Source organism: Macaca nemestrina, chromosome 3 (assembly GCF_043159975.1).
Source record: "Macaca nemestrina isolate mMacNem1 chromosome 3, mMacNem.hap1, whole genome shotgun sequence".
Lineage (NCBI taxonomy): Eukaryota > Metazoa > Chordata > Mammalia > Primates > Cercopithecidae > Macaca > Macaca nemestrina.
The window spans coordinates 24,381,726-24,399,557 of record NC_092127.1 but is presented as its reverse complement, the minus strand read 5'-3'; the positions used below and the strand labels follow the sequence as shown (position 1 = coordinate 24,399,557).

Below are 17,832 nucleotides of genomic sequence, written 5' to 3'. Positions count from 1 at the left end.
CTATGCACATCCTCCTGTATACTTTATTTTTAATTTTTATTTTTTTTAAAGAGACAAGTCATTACCCAGTTGCCTAGGCTGGAGAGCAACGGTGTGATCCTAGCTCATTGCAGCCTCAAACTCCTCCTGCCTCAGCCTCCCAAGTAGCTGGGACTACAGATGTGCACTACTGTGCCTGGCTAATTTTTAAATTTTTTGTGGAGACAGGGTCTTGAACTCTTGGTTTCAAACAATTCTCCTGCTTCAGCCTCTCAATATGCTGGGATTACAGGTGTGAACCACTGTACTTGGCTTCCCATGTACTTTAAATAATCCCTAGATTATTTATAATACCTAATATAGTGTATGTGCTATGTAAATAGTTGTTTTTTATTATATTGTTATTTTTTTCCTCAATATTTTTGATTTGAGATTGGTTGAACCACCAGTTGGTTGAATCTGCAGATGTAGAACTTGTGCATATGGACATCCAACTGTATTTGTCATTTTCATCTTCAATTTCCTATTTATTTCAGGACAGTACCTTGCTTGGTCAAATCTGAGTTTCAGACAATTGTGTGTCAAAAAATTTTTGAGTTTCAAAAAATTTTGTAAATACAAACATTTTAGAGCTGCTTATTATTTTTATAGTTATCTTGGGGTGAACTTTTTTTTTTTGGAGACAGAATCTTACTCTGTTGCCCAGGCTTGGGTGCAGTGGCGTGATCTCAGCTCACTGCAAGCTCCGCCTTCTAGATGCATGCCACTCTCCTGCCTCAGCCTCCCAAGTAACTGGGACTACAGGCGCCCACCACCACGCCTGGCTAATTTTTTTTTTTTTTTTTTTTTTGTATTTTTAGTAGAGACGAGGTTTCACTGTGTTAGCCAGGATGGTCTCAATCTCCTGACCTCGTGATCTGCCCACCTCTGCCTCCCAAAGTGCTGGGATTACAGGTGTGACCACTGCACCCGGCCCAGTTCTGTCTCTTTTTAAAAAAATGTTGGTCATATATTCAGATTGACCAGCATTTGAGATTTCTTTAGTTTCCAAATAAAGCAAGGCTTTTTTCCTTACTCTGTAAGGAAAAACCCTCTAATGTTTCACATGATGTGACATGTGGGATATGACAATATAACATCATGTTCTTTATCTGATTTATATAATCAAAAGGTTTTACAAATTTAAGTACTGATAGTGTCATACCATATAAGGAATAGATTTTTTAAGCCTAAAATACCACCATGTAAAGCAAGAGTGATTCAGCTAAGTGCCTGTATATTAAGGCAGCTTCCCTACTTGCACTGCTAATGTGCTGTTGTATAAACAAATCACTGAAGGTACATCCCCAGGTATCTATAAGTTTCTTTGGGTTTATCTTGTTAGTTCTTGCCTGGAGGCGTGCAACTGGTTTTCTCATTCTTAAGTTAGATTAAATTAAGAAAAACCTTTTTTAAGCATTTTGAAACTATGATAATGGAATGTTGATATTAATGGATTTTCTTTTTAATTCCCAAACAGAGCAACATTTTACAGATGTCGTACTTAGTGAAGAATTTCTCAATCTTGGCATTGAACAAGTGTGCAGCTTAATCTCAAGTGACAAACTTACCATTTCTTCAGAAGAAAAGGTAAGGATATTTTTCTTTTCCCAGTGTACAATGATGTTTCCCTTTTTTAATTTATTTTTTTAATTGCACATTTTTGTGTAGCTTTGTGATCCTGTATGTGTAGTGACAGCCAGTGATGTTTCATCTGAAAGTTAAGAAACTCAGCTAATTACTTCAGGAAAAGATTCCAGGAGAAAAAAAAGAAACTCAGGACTTGTTGATTGTCTATGTAAATTACTCTGTGTCTTCACTTCGTGGGAGATTCCCTAAATTTTTAGCCATTACAATTTTGTACTTGACCTCCACAGCAAGAGCTTGCACACATTAAACTATCTGAAACAAATGCTTTTTTGGAAAGCAGTTTCTTCCTACAACTCGATGCCTATAGGAATTATGATGTGACCATAATGTTTGTCACTAAAGTAGTTTCGCTGTCTTCTGAGTTGAAAGAGGTTAAAAGTTTTGGTAGTTCTAGACTGAACATTCTTGATTGTCACCTTCCTTTAGATTGGTTCTCTGTGACATAATACCTCACCCCTGCCAGTCCGTTCAGCCTCCCTGCCTCCCTGCCTCCCTGCCTCCCTCCCTCCCTCCCTGTCTCCCTCTCTCCCTCTCTCTCTGTGCAGCTACTGCTTCTGGTTGTAGTCTTTTGTCTCTCCCCATTTCAGATTACCTTTGTCATCCACCTGCACTTTTCATATAGTTGGAGAGAGAAGCTCCTTTTAGTGGGCTGGTTTTCTTTGGTTGGGTTTTGTAGCACATGGGAATCAGAGCACAAAAGCTGTACTTAGAGGAAACGAAACTTGAGTTTCTCCTTTGTGTGCTTTGCATTTCAAGTTGTGTAAATTCTGATTCTCTTTCTCAAGGATATTCATTTCACCTGGAGGTAAAGGACACATTTACTTTAATATTTACAGTATTAAAAAATGTGAAAGCATTTGTGACATATATAGTCTTAGCATCCTAGAAATACAGAGGAAGATGACATTACTTTCACACTTAATAGACATGTATTGAGTGCCTACCACGTACCAGAAACTGCCATGGGCTCCTAGAGAAGAGAACATTAGCAAAATAGAATTTGTTACTCATAGACTAGTGGGACAACCAGTAGAGTAAATAATTGATTACAGAATGCTGTAAAGGGTGCCTTAGAAGAATTTAACTTTTCCAGGAATGGGATAGGGATGGGGATGGTAGTTCAGCTTGGTTCAGATGTATATTTCAAGTCTTTTAAAAATGAGTCTGAGTTTGCCAGAGAAATAGGGATGGGTGGGAATGCAGAGGGCATTCCAGGTAAAAGAAGCAGAATATACAAATATAAAGAGGTGTGAAAGAATAATTGTATTCAATGTATTCAGTATGATGGGAGTTTAGAATATGATACATTGGTGGAAGATAAAATGGGAAGATGATATAATAAAATATCTTCTCAGTTATGTTAAAGAAAATTAACTATATTGTAGTGATGAGCCTTAAAGGGGTTTTAAGCAAGAGGAGAAAACTGTGCTAAAACCTGCATTATAGAAATATCATGAGAGCTGTTCTGGTTTTCTGCTGCTACTCAAGTCATTGCCAAATGTAAAAGCATAAACAACAACCATTTTATTATGCTAACAATTCTATGGTCAGAATTCATGCAGAACAGTAGGGACAGCCTGTCTCTGCTCCACAGTGTCTGAGGCCTCAGCTAAGGTGACCCAGATGCCTGGAGATATCTGGCATGGTTCTACTGGAGCCATACATCTGGAGCTTCAGTTCTGCACATGGCATCTTATGGGTCTGTGATGTCCAAGGTGGCTCCTCCACTCGCTTCTGTCTGGCTCTGGGGCTCAGGGTTGATTGGTTTCTCTCTAGGTCTCCCTTCTCTCCCCTCCTTTCTTCTCAGTAACTTGCATGGGTTTCTCATGGGGTGGTGGTTTCAATAGCCAGACTTCTTATATGACATTTGGCTTCCTTCAGATGAGCATTTCAAGAGAGCAGAGTAGAAGTAGTGAGGCTCCTTAAGACCTACCTTCAGAAATCACACACTGTCACTTCCTCTACACTCTACTGGTTACACAGGGCCAGCTTAGATTCAGTGTGGAAGGTTACTATATAAGGGTATGGATCTGGGAGATGTGGTTTATTAGGAGGCTATCTTTGGAGACGAGCTGTCATGGTGGTGGTGGGCAGTATGGACCAAAAATGAGGTGAGGGCCAGATGAGAGGGTGTTGAAGTCATACCAGTGAGCAGTAGGTTCTGATGTGGGATGATAGAAGCAGGGGGGAGAGAAGACAGAACTGAGAAATATTAGATAGAATTGCCAGAAGGCCGACTATCTTGTTCACTTAATCTCTGGCACCTGGCACGTAGAGACACTCGATAAATACTTGCTGACAGAATGAATTAAAGAGGGGTGTTATTTTAATGTGCATTATTTTTAGTTTCTTGCTTTATTCCTGGATCAAAATAACCTATTTTTGGTCTCAGTTATCCATTTGCATTTTGTCAAACATTTCCTGCAAACCTTTAAAGATTATTAAGTGATATATTCATCAGTTGAGAAGGAAATTATGTAGACAGTGTCTTCATATTAGCTTATTAGCTTTCTCACAATTATGTATTATAAATAATAATGCCCTTATTTTTTAATTTGTAGAAAAAATTTTCAAAATACTACATTTTAGTATATTATGCTATTTCAGAGCTGAGTTGATCTATTATACAAACCTTCAATTTATGTGTATGGTCTAATATTTGTTTGTAAACCTGAAGGAAAGCCAAACATGAATTGTTTCTAAGGGTACATGATTTTCATTCCAGAATATCACTTTGCTTTATTATTTTGGGTAAAAAAAAAAAAAAAGAAAAGAACAGAAAAGAAATGGGGTGAATGGCTTTGTAAGTACATTGCAAGTCAGGATTTTGAAAACATTTGAGCTGTGAATTAAACTTGGATGTCTTAGCAAGAGTTATATATAAAATGTAGTCTCATATTTTATCCAGCTGTCTTGGTACACAACTCATTTCTTATTTTTTCTTCTCCTATATTTTCTGCAAGGTATTTGAAGCAGTAATAGCATGGGTGAACCATGACAAGGATGTGAGGCAAGAGTTTATGGCCCGACTGATGGAACATGTACGGTTACCTTTGCTTCCTCGGGAATATTTAGTTCAGGTAAATACATATGCAAAACATACGAATCCACACAGCACCATGTCACTGGACTGACAGCATGTAGATCCCTGTCAAGCAGTGGTAAGAGCTGTAGAATGCAGATGTGTGGAGTACAGGACAGAAGACAGTAAAGGACCCTGCAGGCTGGAGTGTAGTGGCGTCATCTCAGCTCACCTCAACCTCCACCTCCCGGTGATTCTTGTACCTCTGCCTACTGAGTAGCTGGGACTACAGGTGCATGCTACAACCCCAGCTAATTTTTATATTTTTAGTAGAGATGGGGTTTTGCCCTGCTGGCCAGGCTGGTCTCGAACTCCTGACCTCAAGTGATCTACCCGCCTCGGCCTCCCAAAGTACTGGGATTACAGGCGTTGTGAGCCACCGTGCCCAGCCGCCATTCCCCATTCTTAGCAATTTGCTTTTGCCGCTATTTTTGATTTGGGTAAGCAAGTACTAGCACTTACCAAGGTAGTATTTGTGGTCGTTTAAATACATGTAAATAAATGTCCCTGTGGCTGTCACTGCTTTGCATCTTCTTTACTGTTTTTTTCTTTTGATAGTCTCTTCTGATTCTCCTGCAGACCTGGAATTTTGAGGTCTGACCCAAATACTGTTTAATTTTACTTTGTAATTTAATAGTGGCATGCATTTGATTTCTGTCTTTATTTCTAAACTGTGGGAAAGCATTATTTGAAATAAATATGAATAAATGATTCTTTGGTGGTCTCCAAATAATTTTAAATTTGCTCTTTTTTTTATTAGAATCCCACTAGGAACATTTCAGCATTATTTAAATAACTGAAACCATTGAAAGAATCATTTATTAAGAAATTAGATTTGAACATTTTAGACTTTCTTGAAGCCTCATTACTTTTTGTGATCCATGTAATTATGGGTCTTCTGGTATTAAGAAAATGATCCAAAAGGCCAGGCGCGGTCAGTGGCTCACGCCTGTAATCCCAGCACTTTGGGAGGCTGAGGCAGGCAGATTGCGTGAGGCCAGGCGTTCGAGACCAGCCTGGCTATTGGGGCGAAACCCCGTCTTTACTAAAAATACGAAAAACTAGCCAGACGTGGTGGCAGGTGCCTATAGTCCCAGCTACTCAAGAAGGTGAGAGAGGAGAATTGCTTGAACCTGGCAGGTGGAGTTTGCCGGGAATGTGCCACTGAACTCCAGCCTGGGCGACAGAGTGAGACTCTGACTGCAACAAGAAAAAGAAAAGAAAAGAAAACAAACCCCAAAGCCTGTCCTGCATTTGAGGTCAGGCTAGGCAGCACAAGATTTATAGGTACATTGCTTTAAGGTATTTCTAATCTCTTTTTGGGATATTTTACTTGCCCACTTATATTTGAAAAAGGTATCATTAACTTATTAGTATTGTCTTCTCCTGAAGGATGCATTTATCTAAATTTTGTTTCTTGTTTTGCTTACTTTTTGGCTTAAAGGTTAAAGATTAATAGGTGGATATAATATCTAAAGAGTTCGTCATATTCCATAGCTAACACTGAAGTTTATCATTTTTCATTGCAGTTCTTTTTATTACCTATGTATGTTTTTCTCTGCAGGCCAGATACTTGAGCATTTTTTGGTTTTATTTATTTTTCTCTTAGTTGTATTTATAAACTGTCCTCATTTACTTTTAGACTAAACTAAAGGATATAGTTACTGCTTTTTTCCTCTCCTTTACTCTTTTTCTTTGGCAATTTAATTATGAAATAGCCCTACCCTCAGGGGGTGTGTCTGATTTCTTGTTACAGAGGGTTGAAGAGGAAGCATTGGTCAAGAATAGCAGTGCTTGCAAAGATTACCTCATTGAAGCAATGAAGTATCATTTGCTGCCAACAGAGCAGCGTATATTAATGAAGAGTGTCCGGACCCGGCTGAGGACACCCATGAACCTTCCCAAAGTAGGATCTATTGCTCATGCTTGTTATTCATGCGAAAGGCTTATAGTGAAGCTGTTAGTACTCTGCTTATTTGAATTTCCATGATTTATTATTTGTTTTAGTTTCCCTTCAAGAGAAAATGTGCCTAAGAATGCATTGTAGTGTTTGTAATTCAACCTCTATTGATTTTATATGTTAAGGGTGGGGATTGTTTGGTCTATTTAATTTTTATAAACTACATGTCACTTTTCTAGAACAGAAGACAACTGGTTTTTGTCCCCTCTGAGTTTTATTAGCTCTAATTATAGTAGAAAACTCTAATTATAGTCCAGAAAAAATCAGACCAGGTAGAAAGATTTCTCTGTAGGCCGGGGGCGCTGTGGTTCATGCCTGTAATCCCAGCACTTTGGGAGACCGAGACCGGCGGATCACCTGAGGTCAGGAGTTTGAGACCAGCCTGGCCAACATCGTGAAACCATGTCTCTACTAAAAATACAAAAATTATCCATGTGTGGTGGCAGGTGCCTGTAATCTCTGCTACTCAAGAAGCTGAGGCAGAGAATCACCTGAACCCAGGAGGTGGAGGTTGCAGTGAGCCGAGATTGTGCCACTGCACTCCAGTCTGGGCAACAGTGCAACAGGCTCTGTCTCAAACAAAAAAAAAAAAAAAAAGATTTCTTTGTAAGCTAGGTATTTATTTAATAACTAAAGACCTCATGGTTTCACGGAATTACACATTAGAACTACGGATAATAAAATAGCTTGTTCATTTCATCTCATTGCACTTCCCTGTTGTATACCATCTGATGGTTCCCTGCACATCATGTGTAGCCGCTTCAGCCTACATTCCTATGTCTTCCCATGTCTCTTGTGTTCATGTTTTCCTATGTGAATGTTTATATTCTACCTTGGTCTTTTTAGCTGTGGCCATTCATGTTTTACCAATTCAGTTTTTCTTGTGAAATAACCCCTCATTTCTGTCTCTGTTGGCAATTCCTTCTGCTCTGTTTACATCTTTATAGTACGACCAATACTTTAAGCACCATTTTGTGCGTGGTCTCATCAGAATGATTCATAATATAAAGACTTTATTTATGTATTTATTTTTAACTCTTGTGTATGTTTTGGGCAATGCTGGATTAAGAAATAAGAATCTCTTCTCTCTTGTTTTCTTATATCGTCTTTAGTTATTACTCTCTCCTTTCCATTGGATTATGTTTTTAAAATTCTTTCACTTTAATACTTGTATTTAATATTTTTCTAAGTTTTACTTTGGAGTCTACATTTTTAATTGCTGCAAATCTATATTGGTATTGTTTTTCTGTTTTGCCTATTACTAACAACAGTACTCAATTTAAAACTAACTGCAGATTTGCCAGGGTGCTGTTGACTTATTTTTCTAGATCATTAGTAAATACTTTAATTTAGAATTGATCTCAGAACTCTCTTGGTGACACCTTGTTAGAAGTACCCAGCCACTGACACAGTCTGCAGAAAGTTTCATTCTATATGATTATGCTTATTATCTAAGCCAAAATAAGTAATTTGGCATATAACATCTGATGAGGTTGAGGATCAAATGGATTCAAATTTGGCCTGACTTTCTAAACATCCTTCTGTGTGTTATTTTATCGGCCCCTAGAAGTTCAAATGCTTTTCTCAAAATCTTGTTAATTTTTACTCAGAATTATCATCACTTAACAAAGTGCATTTACAAGGCATTCACTTCCTATCCTGGTTTGAAAATTGGTATTTACTTTCTTTAAATTTTCTGATCCATCCTCAGTTCTCTGAGATTTTTCAGAACTAATTGTAAGTGGTTTAGTAAGTACATTAGCTCGTTCCCTTAATACCTCGGTATTCATGCTGGGTCTGCTGATTTTATACATGTTTACAGTTTTCAAATACCCTTACACCTACTTTTATAAGTACCCATCTTTTAAGTCTTCATTAATTCATATTTGTCCATCTTTTTTGGTGTCAGTTTTTGTTCTTACAAAATAATCCATTTATAAAAATTGCTCAGTCTTGGCAGTAAATTCTAAGGTTGCCATATTTTATTTTACTGTTTTAATGTTAATCTTTGCAACTTCCTTCTAAATAATGTGCTATATCTTTAATACTTTTTAAATACTTCATATTTGTAAAAAAGAATTTCTTCTTGTGTATTTCTTCTTCTGGCATCTTCAGACTTTCCTATATTTAGCTATGCTGCAGAGACCTTTAGAGTGAAAATGATTTCTGGAATAAACACGTCATTTTGATTTCTGGAATAAACATGTCATTTTTGAAACCTTCTAGAGTTCTCGGTAAAAGCCTATCAAGTACTTACTTTCTCTTTTGTGGTGGTGTGTTTACATTGTTTACGTTGTTTCTGGGCTTCTCTGGTTGTGGTTTTGGAGTAGGACTACTGTAGCTGTGTTATACTTTTAGATTTCTCAGTTCTCTAGCTGTTATTTTGTGGTGGGTATGTGGGTTCCTGGAGGTTCTCTTTCATTCTGCTGTATCAGGGTGGTGGGAGGGGCAGCAGACCTGCTGGATAGCAGTGAGCAGCCCTGTTGCTTTGACTTTGCATGTTACTTGTATGACCCCTTCTCAGTGTATTTGTTTATCCACACATATTTTCAAAAAGGTGCTGGTGATGAACGATTTTCCAACATCACTGTTTGTCATTTTAGAGTTGTTATGTTCAGATTAAGTCTAAGGAGTTGGGTAAGAATGAAGCAAAGATTAATTGCTTATGCTTATTATTTCATAGTAATGATGCCTTTTATCATCGTAATAGTGAGTCAAATTGAACAAAATGTGGTAGTCGTGCTGAAGAAATTACAAGGTTTTGATAATATTTTACCGTGAGAGTGAATTAGTACTTTTTATATTAGGCTCTGATTTTTAATTTGCATGAATGATTCTTTTCATATGTCAGACATTAGTTTTGGCTTCTCAAACAGATTGTGTAAGGCATCCTTGGATTTGTACATCATAAAAATTATGTATGTTTTGCTTCTTTTGTATTTTGTTAGCTTTTCTCTTTGGAATCTGTATTTTTATAAGTGCTGTCATATTTCTGGGTATATATTATATTTTAAAAATATTTTTACTCAGTATATTTATTGAAATTTTCGGTTAGAAACAATTTTTCAGGAGTTAATTTTCAACTAACATTTATTTAATAGGTAAAGAAAATAAAAAGAACAAAGTTTAATTGACCTACATTTCAGGATGACTACTGAATTTGCTTAACCTTCTACCCCTTGCCCTCTTCAAATATGTTACATTTAACTTTTCCTTACAAAAGGTCTTATTTTCTTGTTCCTTCATAGCATAATTAGTATGGTGTTTTCTCAAATATCTGTGTCTTTTACAGATAACTGGGGTGTCAGCATTATGAGCAACTCTTTTGGTAGCCACACAATGGTTTATGACACAGTCTCTTGGTTTTATATAAATATTCCTGCCTTCTTGTCCCCCCATTGCACATTCTCCTTGTCTCCTTTATCCCTGATTCCTGGAGATCCAAATCCTCACCCCATTTACCTCTCTTGGGTGAGTAAAGGACAGATATTACCACTGTTCTCTGTATGTAATAGCACAGTTTTCCTTTTATCTTCATTTTAATGTGTAAAAGTGAACTATTGCATGGAAATGGAAATCTTATATTCAAACTTTGAGGATTATGAAATCTATAACTGAGTATTATTTCCCAAAAAGTTTAAAAAGTGTTCCATTCTGAAATTTTAGAAAAATTGGTCTTCATCAGATATATCATCTAAGACTCTTTCAACTATTGTCTCTTGGGCAGTTTTGAAGTTTTGAACAGAACCCCTAAATACAAGGTTTATCTTAACATGCATCCCAGTTCTGTGATTTTTACAACGTTGCTCCCGTGCTTTTTTTGGGTGGTCAGAGGTGAGGGTATTGTGTATTTTCTTTCTTAATTATGTTTATTTTATTTACTTATTTTTTGAGATAGAGTCTCACTCTTTCACCCAGGCTGGAGTGCATTAGCACAGTCTCAGCTCACTGCAACCTCCGCCTTCCAGGTTCAAGCAATTCTCATGCCTCAGCCTCCCGAGTAGCTGGGATTACAGGCGCGTGCTACCACGCCTGGCTAATTTTTGTATTTTTGGTAGAGATGGGGTTTCACCATCTGGGCCAGGCTGGTCTTGAACTCCGGATCTCAAGCGATCCACCTGCATTGGCCTCCCAAAGTGCTGGGATTACAGGAGTGAGCTACCGTGCCTGGCCAACCCAAATGTTGTTGGTTGGTTGGTTGTGAGACAGAGTCTCACTCTGTTGCCCAGGCTGGAGTGTAGTGGTTGGTGCAATCTCAGCTCACTGCAACTTCCACCTCCTGGGTTCAAGTGATTCCCATGCCTCAGCCTCCCTAGTAGCTGGGATTACAGTTGTGCACCATCATGCCCTGCCAATTTTTAATTTTTGTTATTTTTTTGTGGAGAAAGGGGCCTTGCTGTTAACAGGCTGGTCTTGAACTCTTGAGCTCATGATCTGCCTGCTACAGCCTCCCAAAATGTTGGGATTACAGACGTGAGCCACCACACCAGGCCAATTTTGTTTCTTTGAATTCAACACTAGAAGAAACAGGCCTGAAAAAAATTATATAGTTGGTTTATGTTCTGTCTTCTTTTAAGACTTTTAAAATTAATTCTGCTCTCCAGTTACCAAAAACTAAAATGCGTTTCTTTTTGGAAACTTGGGATTTGCTCTCTGATTCAGGAATCATTTTTTTCTATGTACCCATCTTTCTTTAATTCTAAGTACAGGTAGCTCCATTGCCTAGTCAAGGTTGCAAATTTCCCCTTTTTGTGTATCTGAGTTACTCCGTATTCTGTTTGTTTTTATTTTTTGTTTCTTTCTAACATCTGTTTTTCCAATCATTATCTCATCTTTTCATGAAGGTCCTTGCCATTCTTTACAATTTTTGATTTGAGACATCATTAATGTTTACATTATTCTGATTTGACGGCTGTATTTTCACTGTTGCCAGAGAGTGTCTGTGTATACTCAGTAAAAGACAGACACATTGATTTCTAAATTCTATCCATTTAGCAAGACCGTAGATCAGGTTCCAGGAAGCTTTCACTAAATTACGGCAGCTTTTCATTTTCTGATCAGCAGTAGCAATTACGTCTATACTAATCACATAATTTTTTGATCATATCTAATTGTGTATTGTTCTTGAGTTACTTCGTAAGTCTTGTCTCAGTGACATCTATAAAGTCTTGAAGGGTAGAGACCATGTCTTATATTTCTTATGTATAACACCTGACATAGTTCTGGACACATATAGATGGTAGGCATTTAGTAAATAGTTGTTGGATTGAATTGAGGGAGTTTATAGACCTCATTTGTTCTCAAAAGTAGACTGTAATGTATTTGTTCATTATGATATCTAGCATTTCCATTACCTGTCCTGTTAGGTGGTTTTATTTGTGGGGCATCAGGAAAGGTCTCTTTACTGGAGATTCGGGAATCTGTGCTCTTGTGAGCTCCAATTCAATTACCCCTCCTTTTTCAATCGTTTTTTTTCCTTCTTCTGTCTTTTAATACTTATTGTCCTTTTCACCTCACCTACCCAGTAACATATGTTTCATTTCTATCTTCTCTCCTGGATTGTGGAGATCTAATGCCTGGTCATTGCAAAACCAGGATCTAGTTTATAGCAAGCCCTATGACATACTGCAGCCTTGCCAGTAATGACTGCCTGCCATTTTTTGGCTTAAATAACTCATTTTGCTTGAAGGATCAGAAACTTATTTTAGTTTTTGAAGTCCTTATTTTTGACTAAATGTGTTGGATGATAGAATTGTAGTTCTAACATGTGCCCCCTTTGTTGATATTTGTGAAATGTTGGTTAGATGGTTGTATTTACCAGCTCACCCTACCATCTTCATCCTAACACTTCCCACACCAGTGTCTTTGTAGGACATTTTAAATCCTGAATATGTAATAATCATTTGTTCAAGTGCTTACATTTCTGCCCTTGCAGTTGATGGTGGTGGTTGGGGGCCAAGCACCAAAGGCTATCCGGAGTGTGGAATGCTATGACTTTAAAGAAGAAAGGTGGCACCAAGTAGCAGAGTTGCCTTCCAGGAGGTGCAGGGCAGGTAAGCATGATGCATCACAGTCAATTCTCTACTCCTGGGTCATTGAGAGCTTCTTTTTCAGGTCTCATTTTATTAATTAGAAAAATCTCTATCAAAAAAACTGAGTAAAATAGCTATGTAGTTAAACAATAATTCAGGGGCCTCGTACACCTCTCAAGACACTGATGGGATAGCTACTCTGTCTCCGTCTTTACATACCTTTCTGATTGTTTAGTGTAAGGTGGAGGAGCTAGTAATTTGCTGGATATTTCCTAGTTACCTTTGCCTGAAGTGTTAAGAGGGGAATTCTTTAGGTTGGGGCCCTTAGTTGTAGGAGATTCCCTCAGTTTATAAGGTACTGTTAAGTCCCTCAGTTATAAGGCATAATTGCCTTCTTCAAGGCATCTGTTTTACAAACATTTGTTGAAATAGACTTTCATTTAGCCAAAGCTGTGATCAAAAGAAGCAGTTATTATTCAAACTCAGGATTTTTCCTGGGACTTAAACTTGGATCCATAATTTCTGTCTCCCATAGCGAAATGAGTTCTGTATGTAATGGAACATTCTATGATGGTAGCACTTTAACAATACATCTTGGAGATTGTTACTTACCAGCATATCTGGAGTTACCTCATTCAGTAAGAGCTGTCTAGTGTTTTATTTTGGTCTGGACATAGTTTTTACTAGTTTTTAAATAGAGCATTAAAAATGTTTTTAATCTTAATGTTATTATAAACAGTGCTACAACAAATCTCTTATACATACATCATTGTGTATATATGCTAATATATTTTGGCAGGATAAAACTCTAAAACTAGACTTACTGATTCAAAAGATGTCTTAAGAGGATATACCAATTATTACTCCCACTAACAGTAAAATATGAAGGTGCCAGTTTCCCTAAACTCCTGACAGTACTTTGTAATTAAATGTTTTGAGCTTTGCCAATCTGGTGGGTGAAAAATGCCTTAATTTGTACTTACGTAATTTGTACTTATGAGGAAAGTTAAATAGCTTTCTTTCTGAATTGTCAGTTCATGGTTTTTGCCATTTTAATAGTTTTATTGATGTCACAGGTACAGTTATATGTTAAGGAAAGTAGCCTTTGTGTCTGTGATGTCTAGTGTGAATATTTATTTGTATTAATCGTTTATCTTTTGACTTTGTGCTATTTTTGCCTTATCTTTTAATGTAGTCCTGTACCAAAGTTTTGTGTCTCTGGACTTAAAAATCTGTTTCTTGCATAGAAAGCCATATGCCAAAATTATCTATATGTGTGTGTGAGTGTGTGTATACACACACAAACATATTTTTAAAAAACTTTATGTTGGGCCAGGCGCAATGGATCATGCCTGTAATCCCAGTGCTTTGGGAGGCCAAGGTGGGCGGATCACAGTCAGGAGCTCGAGACCAGCCTGGCCGACATGGTGAAACCCCTTCTCTACTAAAAATACAAAAAATAGCCGGGTATGGTGGCAGGCGCCTGTAATACCAGCTACTCAGGAGGCTGAAGCAGGAGAATCGCTTGAATCCGGGAGGCGAAGGTTGCAGTGAGCTGAGACCTCACCACTGCACTCCAGCCTAGGCAACTCCGTCTCAAAAAAAAAAAACAAAAAACTTTCTGTTGCAATAATTTTACTTACAGAAGAGTTGCAAAGATAGAACAAAGAATTCTGGTATATTCTTTCCCTAGTGTTAACATCTTACTGTGATACAGTTATCAAAACTAGAAATTAGCATTGGCATATTAATAGTAACTGAAATACAGACTTCGTTCGTATTTACCATTTTTTCCATTGATTCCCTTATGCTGTTCCAGGATCCTACTTTGCGTTTAGTTGTCATATCTTCTTATCTGAGATAGTCCCAGAGTCTTTTCTTATCTTTTATGCCCTTAATTCTTTGAAGAGGACTGGTCAGATATTTTGAAGAATATCTCTCAAGCTGGATTTGTCTGATATTTTCCCATGGTTAAATTGACTTAGTATGATTATTTCTTGTGACGGTAACCTTGTTCTCTTGGTTAAGGTGGTATCTGCCAGGTTTCTACCCTATGACAAAAGTATATTTTGAAAACATTTGTTGTTCTAGTACCTTTACAGTTTTATTTATAAATACATCTCTCTCTCTTAAGATATCTGGGCTGTATTTTAGTCTAAGATGTAAGGTATAGATTTTGGCTTTTAATGGCTAGTCAGTTGTCCAAATACCCCTTATTGACTTATCCGTCTCCATTCATTTGATGAAATGCTGCCTTTATCATGTATTAGATTTCCACATTTACTTGGTTGTATTCTAAATTTCCTGTTCTCTTCCATTGATTTGTCTTGCCTATTCATGCATCAAGACATAGCCACTTTTAGTTACTGTGCTTTATAATATGTTTTACTATGTTGTGAAACTAGTGATAAGACTCCTGTCTTCTTTTATATCCTTCAGTAGATTTTTAACACTTTCTTCCAATGGTCCTCCGTGTTTCTTGGCAAGTTTATTTTTAGGTATTTTATCTACTGGAAATGGAGTTTTGTATGCCATTTACTAACTGATTTCTTAATTCATATCTGATTCCTATTATAGTTCCCTTTACTTTGGGGCCATATGTCATTTGACTCAATTTATTGCAAAATGTATTATTTACTTATTGGATAACTATGAATACATTTTATCTTCATCATGCCCTCTTCCCTCTCCCTCCTTCAGATTAGAACCAATGTCCTTAACTGTGCAAACTTGGCCAAATTTTAATAAACTGTGTATTTAAACTTCTGGGCACTTCAGTTTCCTTATCATACTTCTTTTAGTTCAGTCCCTTCTCCAGACCCAGAGCCTTTGGTGGGGGGCACTTCATAGATTGATTCATTTATTTTCTTCTTCTCTGTGACCTAAAATTCCCTAAAACTTGGTAAGCATACTACATTACTTCTAAGAGATGGCATATTTGTTGTGTTATTTTGTGTGTAGAGAAAGGAAAATGAAAATTGCAATGGGCAAAATTCCCACAAGGAACATTCCCTGGAGTTAGTTATGATTTTGGGATACAGGATTGTTTTATGCTGAAACATGCTGCCTGCTATGTTGCTGCTCACTAGTCTCCAGGCCCTCTTAGGAGGTCTGTTAAATTCTGTGCTAGCAGGGGGCCAAAACAGGCAACTTCATTTGAACTGGAAAGGTCTTGTTGCCATATGGAGGACTGCATTTCCATGTATTTTTAAGGGGGTGGGGGAATAAAGCACCAGAGGGTAAGACAATAAGGGATAGAGGTGCATCTCTTGCCTGATGACATCTTTAAAACATTGAGCTCGTCAAACATATCTGGTGATTCCACTTCTCCCTACAGGGATTCAGAGAACTGTGAGCCACATTGCCTTCCCTCAGGCTGGCACAGGGACATAAACATAGAACTAAGAACAATAAAAATTTGAACAATTTAAAGTAATTGTATTATAGACTCTGTACATTTATTAAACCTTAAGTGCACTATATAGATGTTATTTTCTATAGGGGTTCAGGAGCTGGACTAATCCCTTTTAGGCTAAAGTAGACCGGGAAGGCATCACAGAGAATGTGGAACTTTAACTGAGGATTCAGAGTTAAAGAGAACAGAGTGGATGGTGATAGGAGCCTGTCGGATTAGGGCAGCAGCATGAAAAAGTTGAGAAAAGTGAAAAGACGGTTGAAACCTGAGTCTAGCAGTCCAGTTTCTCCATTCACTGATTCTGTAATATCTGTTTAGCCCAGGGATCAGCAGACTTTCTCTTGAAGGACCAGAGAGTAAGTATTTTAGGCTTTGTGGTTATATGGTCTCTGTCACAGCTTCTTATCTACTGCTATAGTGCAAAACCAGCCATATGGAAGTGAATAGGTGGGACAGTGTTCCAATAAAACTATATTTATGGATGGTGAAATTTGAATTTCATATAGCTTTTTACAAGTCATGAAATATTATTCTTTTGGTTGTTTTTCAGCCATTTAAAAATATAAAAACCATGCTTAGCTTATGGGTTCTACAGAAATAGTCTGGTGGACCAGATTTAGCCTGTAGGCTGTAAATTTGCCGACCCCTGATTTAGCCCACTAACGTGATAAACTAGGAGTGTGTTATGCAAATAAATTATAAGTGTTTAGAGTTTCATTCTAAGAATATCCACTAGAAGATCCAAAATTGAAAGCTATGGGAGGTGAGTACAGGTTCAAATAGTTGGAAAATAATGGCTCATTATTTAAGCTTGTAAATTGATATTTGAAAAAAAAATGAGTCAAAATGGTACTTTAGCCCATGCCATTGCATCTTTTAATAACCTTAGAAAGAAGGCTGGGCGCAGTGGCTCACGCCTGTAATCCCAGCACTTTGGGAAGCCAAGGTGAGCTGATCATGAGGTCACGAGAGCGAGACTACAGTGAAACTCCATCTCTACTAAAAATACAAAAAATTAGTCGGGCATGGTGGCGGGCACCTGTAGTCCCAGCTACTTGGGAGGCTGAGGCAGGAGAATGGCGTGAACCAGAGAGGTGGAGCTTGCAGTGAGCCGAGATCATGCCACTGCACTCCAGCCTGGGCGACAGAGTGAGACTCCGTCTCAATAATAATAATAATAATAACCTTAGACAGACAATTTAGTGATTGGATGTTCTTGCAAATGAATAGCATTTTCAAGGATTTATTTACTCAGGCTCCTCCTAAGAGTAGCATGTTCTGACAACAGCTATAGACTTACTAGAAAGCAATCTTTGGATATTGGTGGTAGTCGAGTTGCACATTGATCTGTAAATGCTGTACTCCTTTTGCAGGCATGGTCTACATGGCTGGACTTGTTTTTGCTGTTGGTGGCTTTAATGGTTCATTAAGAGTTCGTACTGTAGATTCTTACGACCCTGTGAAGGACCAGTGGACCAGTGTTGCTAACATGAGAGACCGGAGAAGCACTTTGGGAGCTGCTGTGTTAAATGGATTGTTATACGCTGTGGGAGGCTTTGATGGGAGTACAGGTAATTTCCTTTTCATCTCTTCTACATTGCTGCTAAAATTAACGTAGTAGTCATGTTTATGGAATAAACCGTGGCATCATTAAGGCATATGTGAGGTTTTAACT

At 37.7% G+C, this 17,832-nt stretch overlaps 1 protein-coding gene across 2 annotated transcripts in view; it reads left to right on the top strand.

Moving 5' to 3' along the window:
- LOC105466726 (kelch like family member 2) overlaps positions 1-17,832 on the top strand; it is a 113,661-nt gene that overhangs the window by 83,925 nt on the left and 11,904 nt on the right. For both annotated transcript variants that reach the window (XM_071092857.1, XM_011715836.2), the window contains 5 exons: positions 1,499-1,608; positions 4,632-4,748; positions 6,507-6,656; positions 12,646-12,763; positions 17,531-17,728. In XM_071092857.1, the coding sequence (XP_070948958.1) occupies positions 1,499-1,608; positions 4,632-4,748; positions 6,507-6,656; positions 12,646-12,763; positions 17,531-17,728 (693 nt within the window). The remainder of the gene's footprint in view (positions 1-1,498; positions 1,609-4,631; positions 4,749-6,506; positions 6,657-12,645; positions 12,764-17,530; positions 17,729-17,832) is intronic.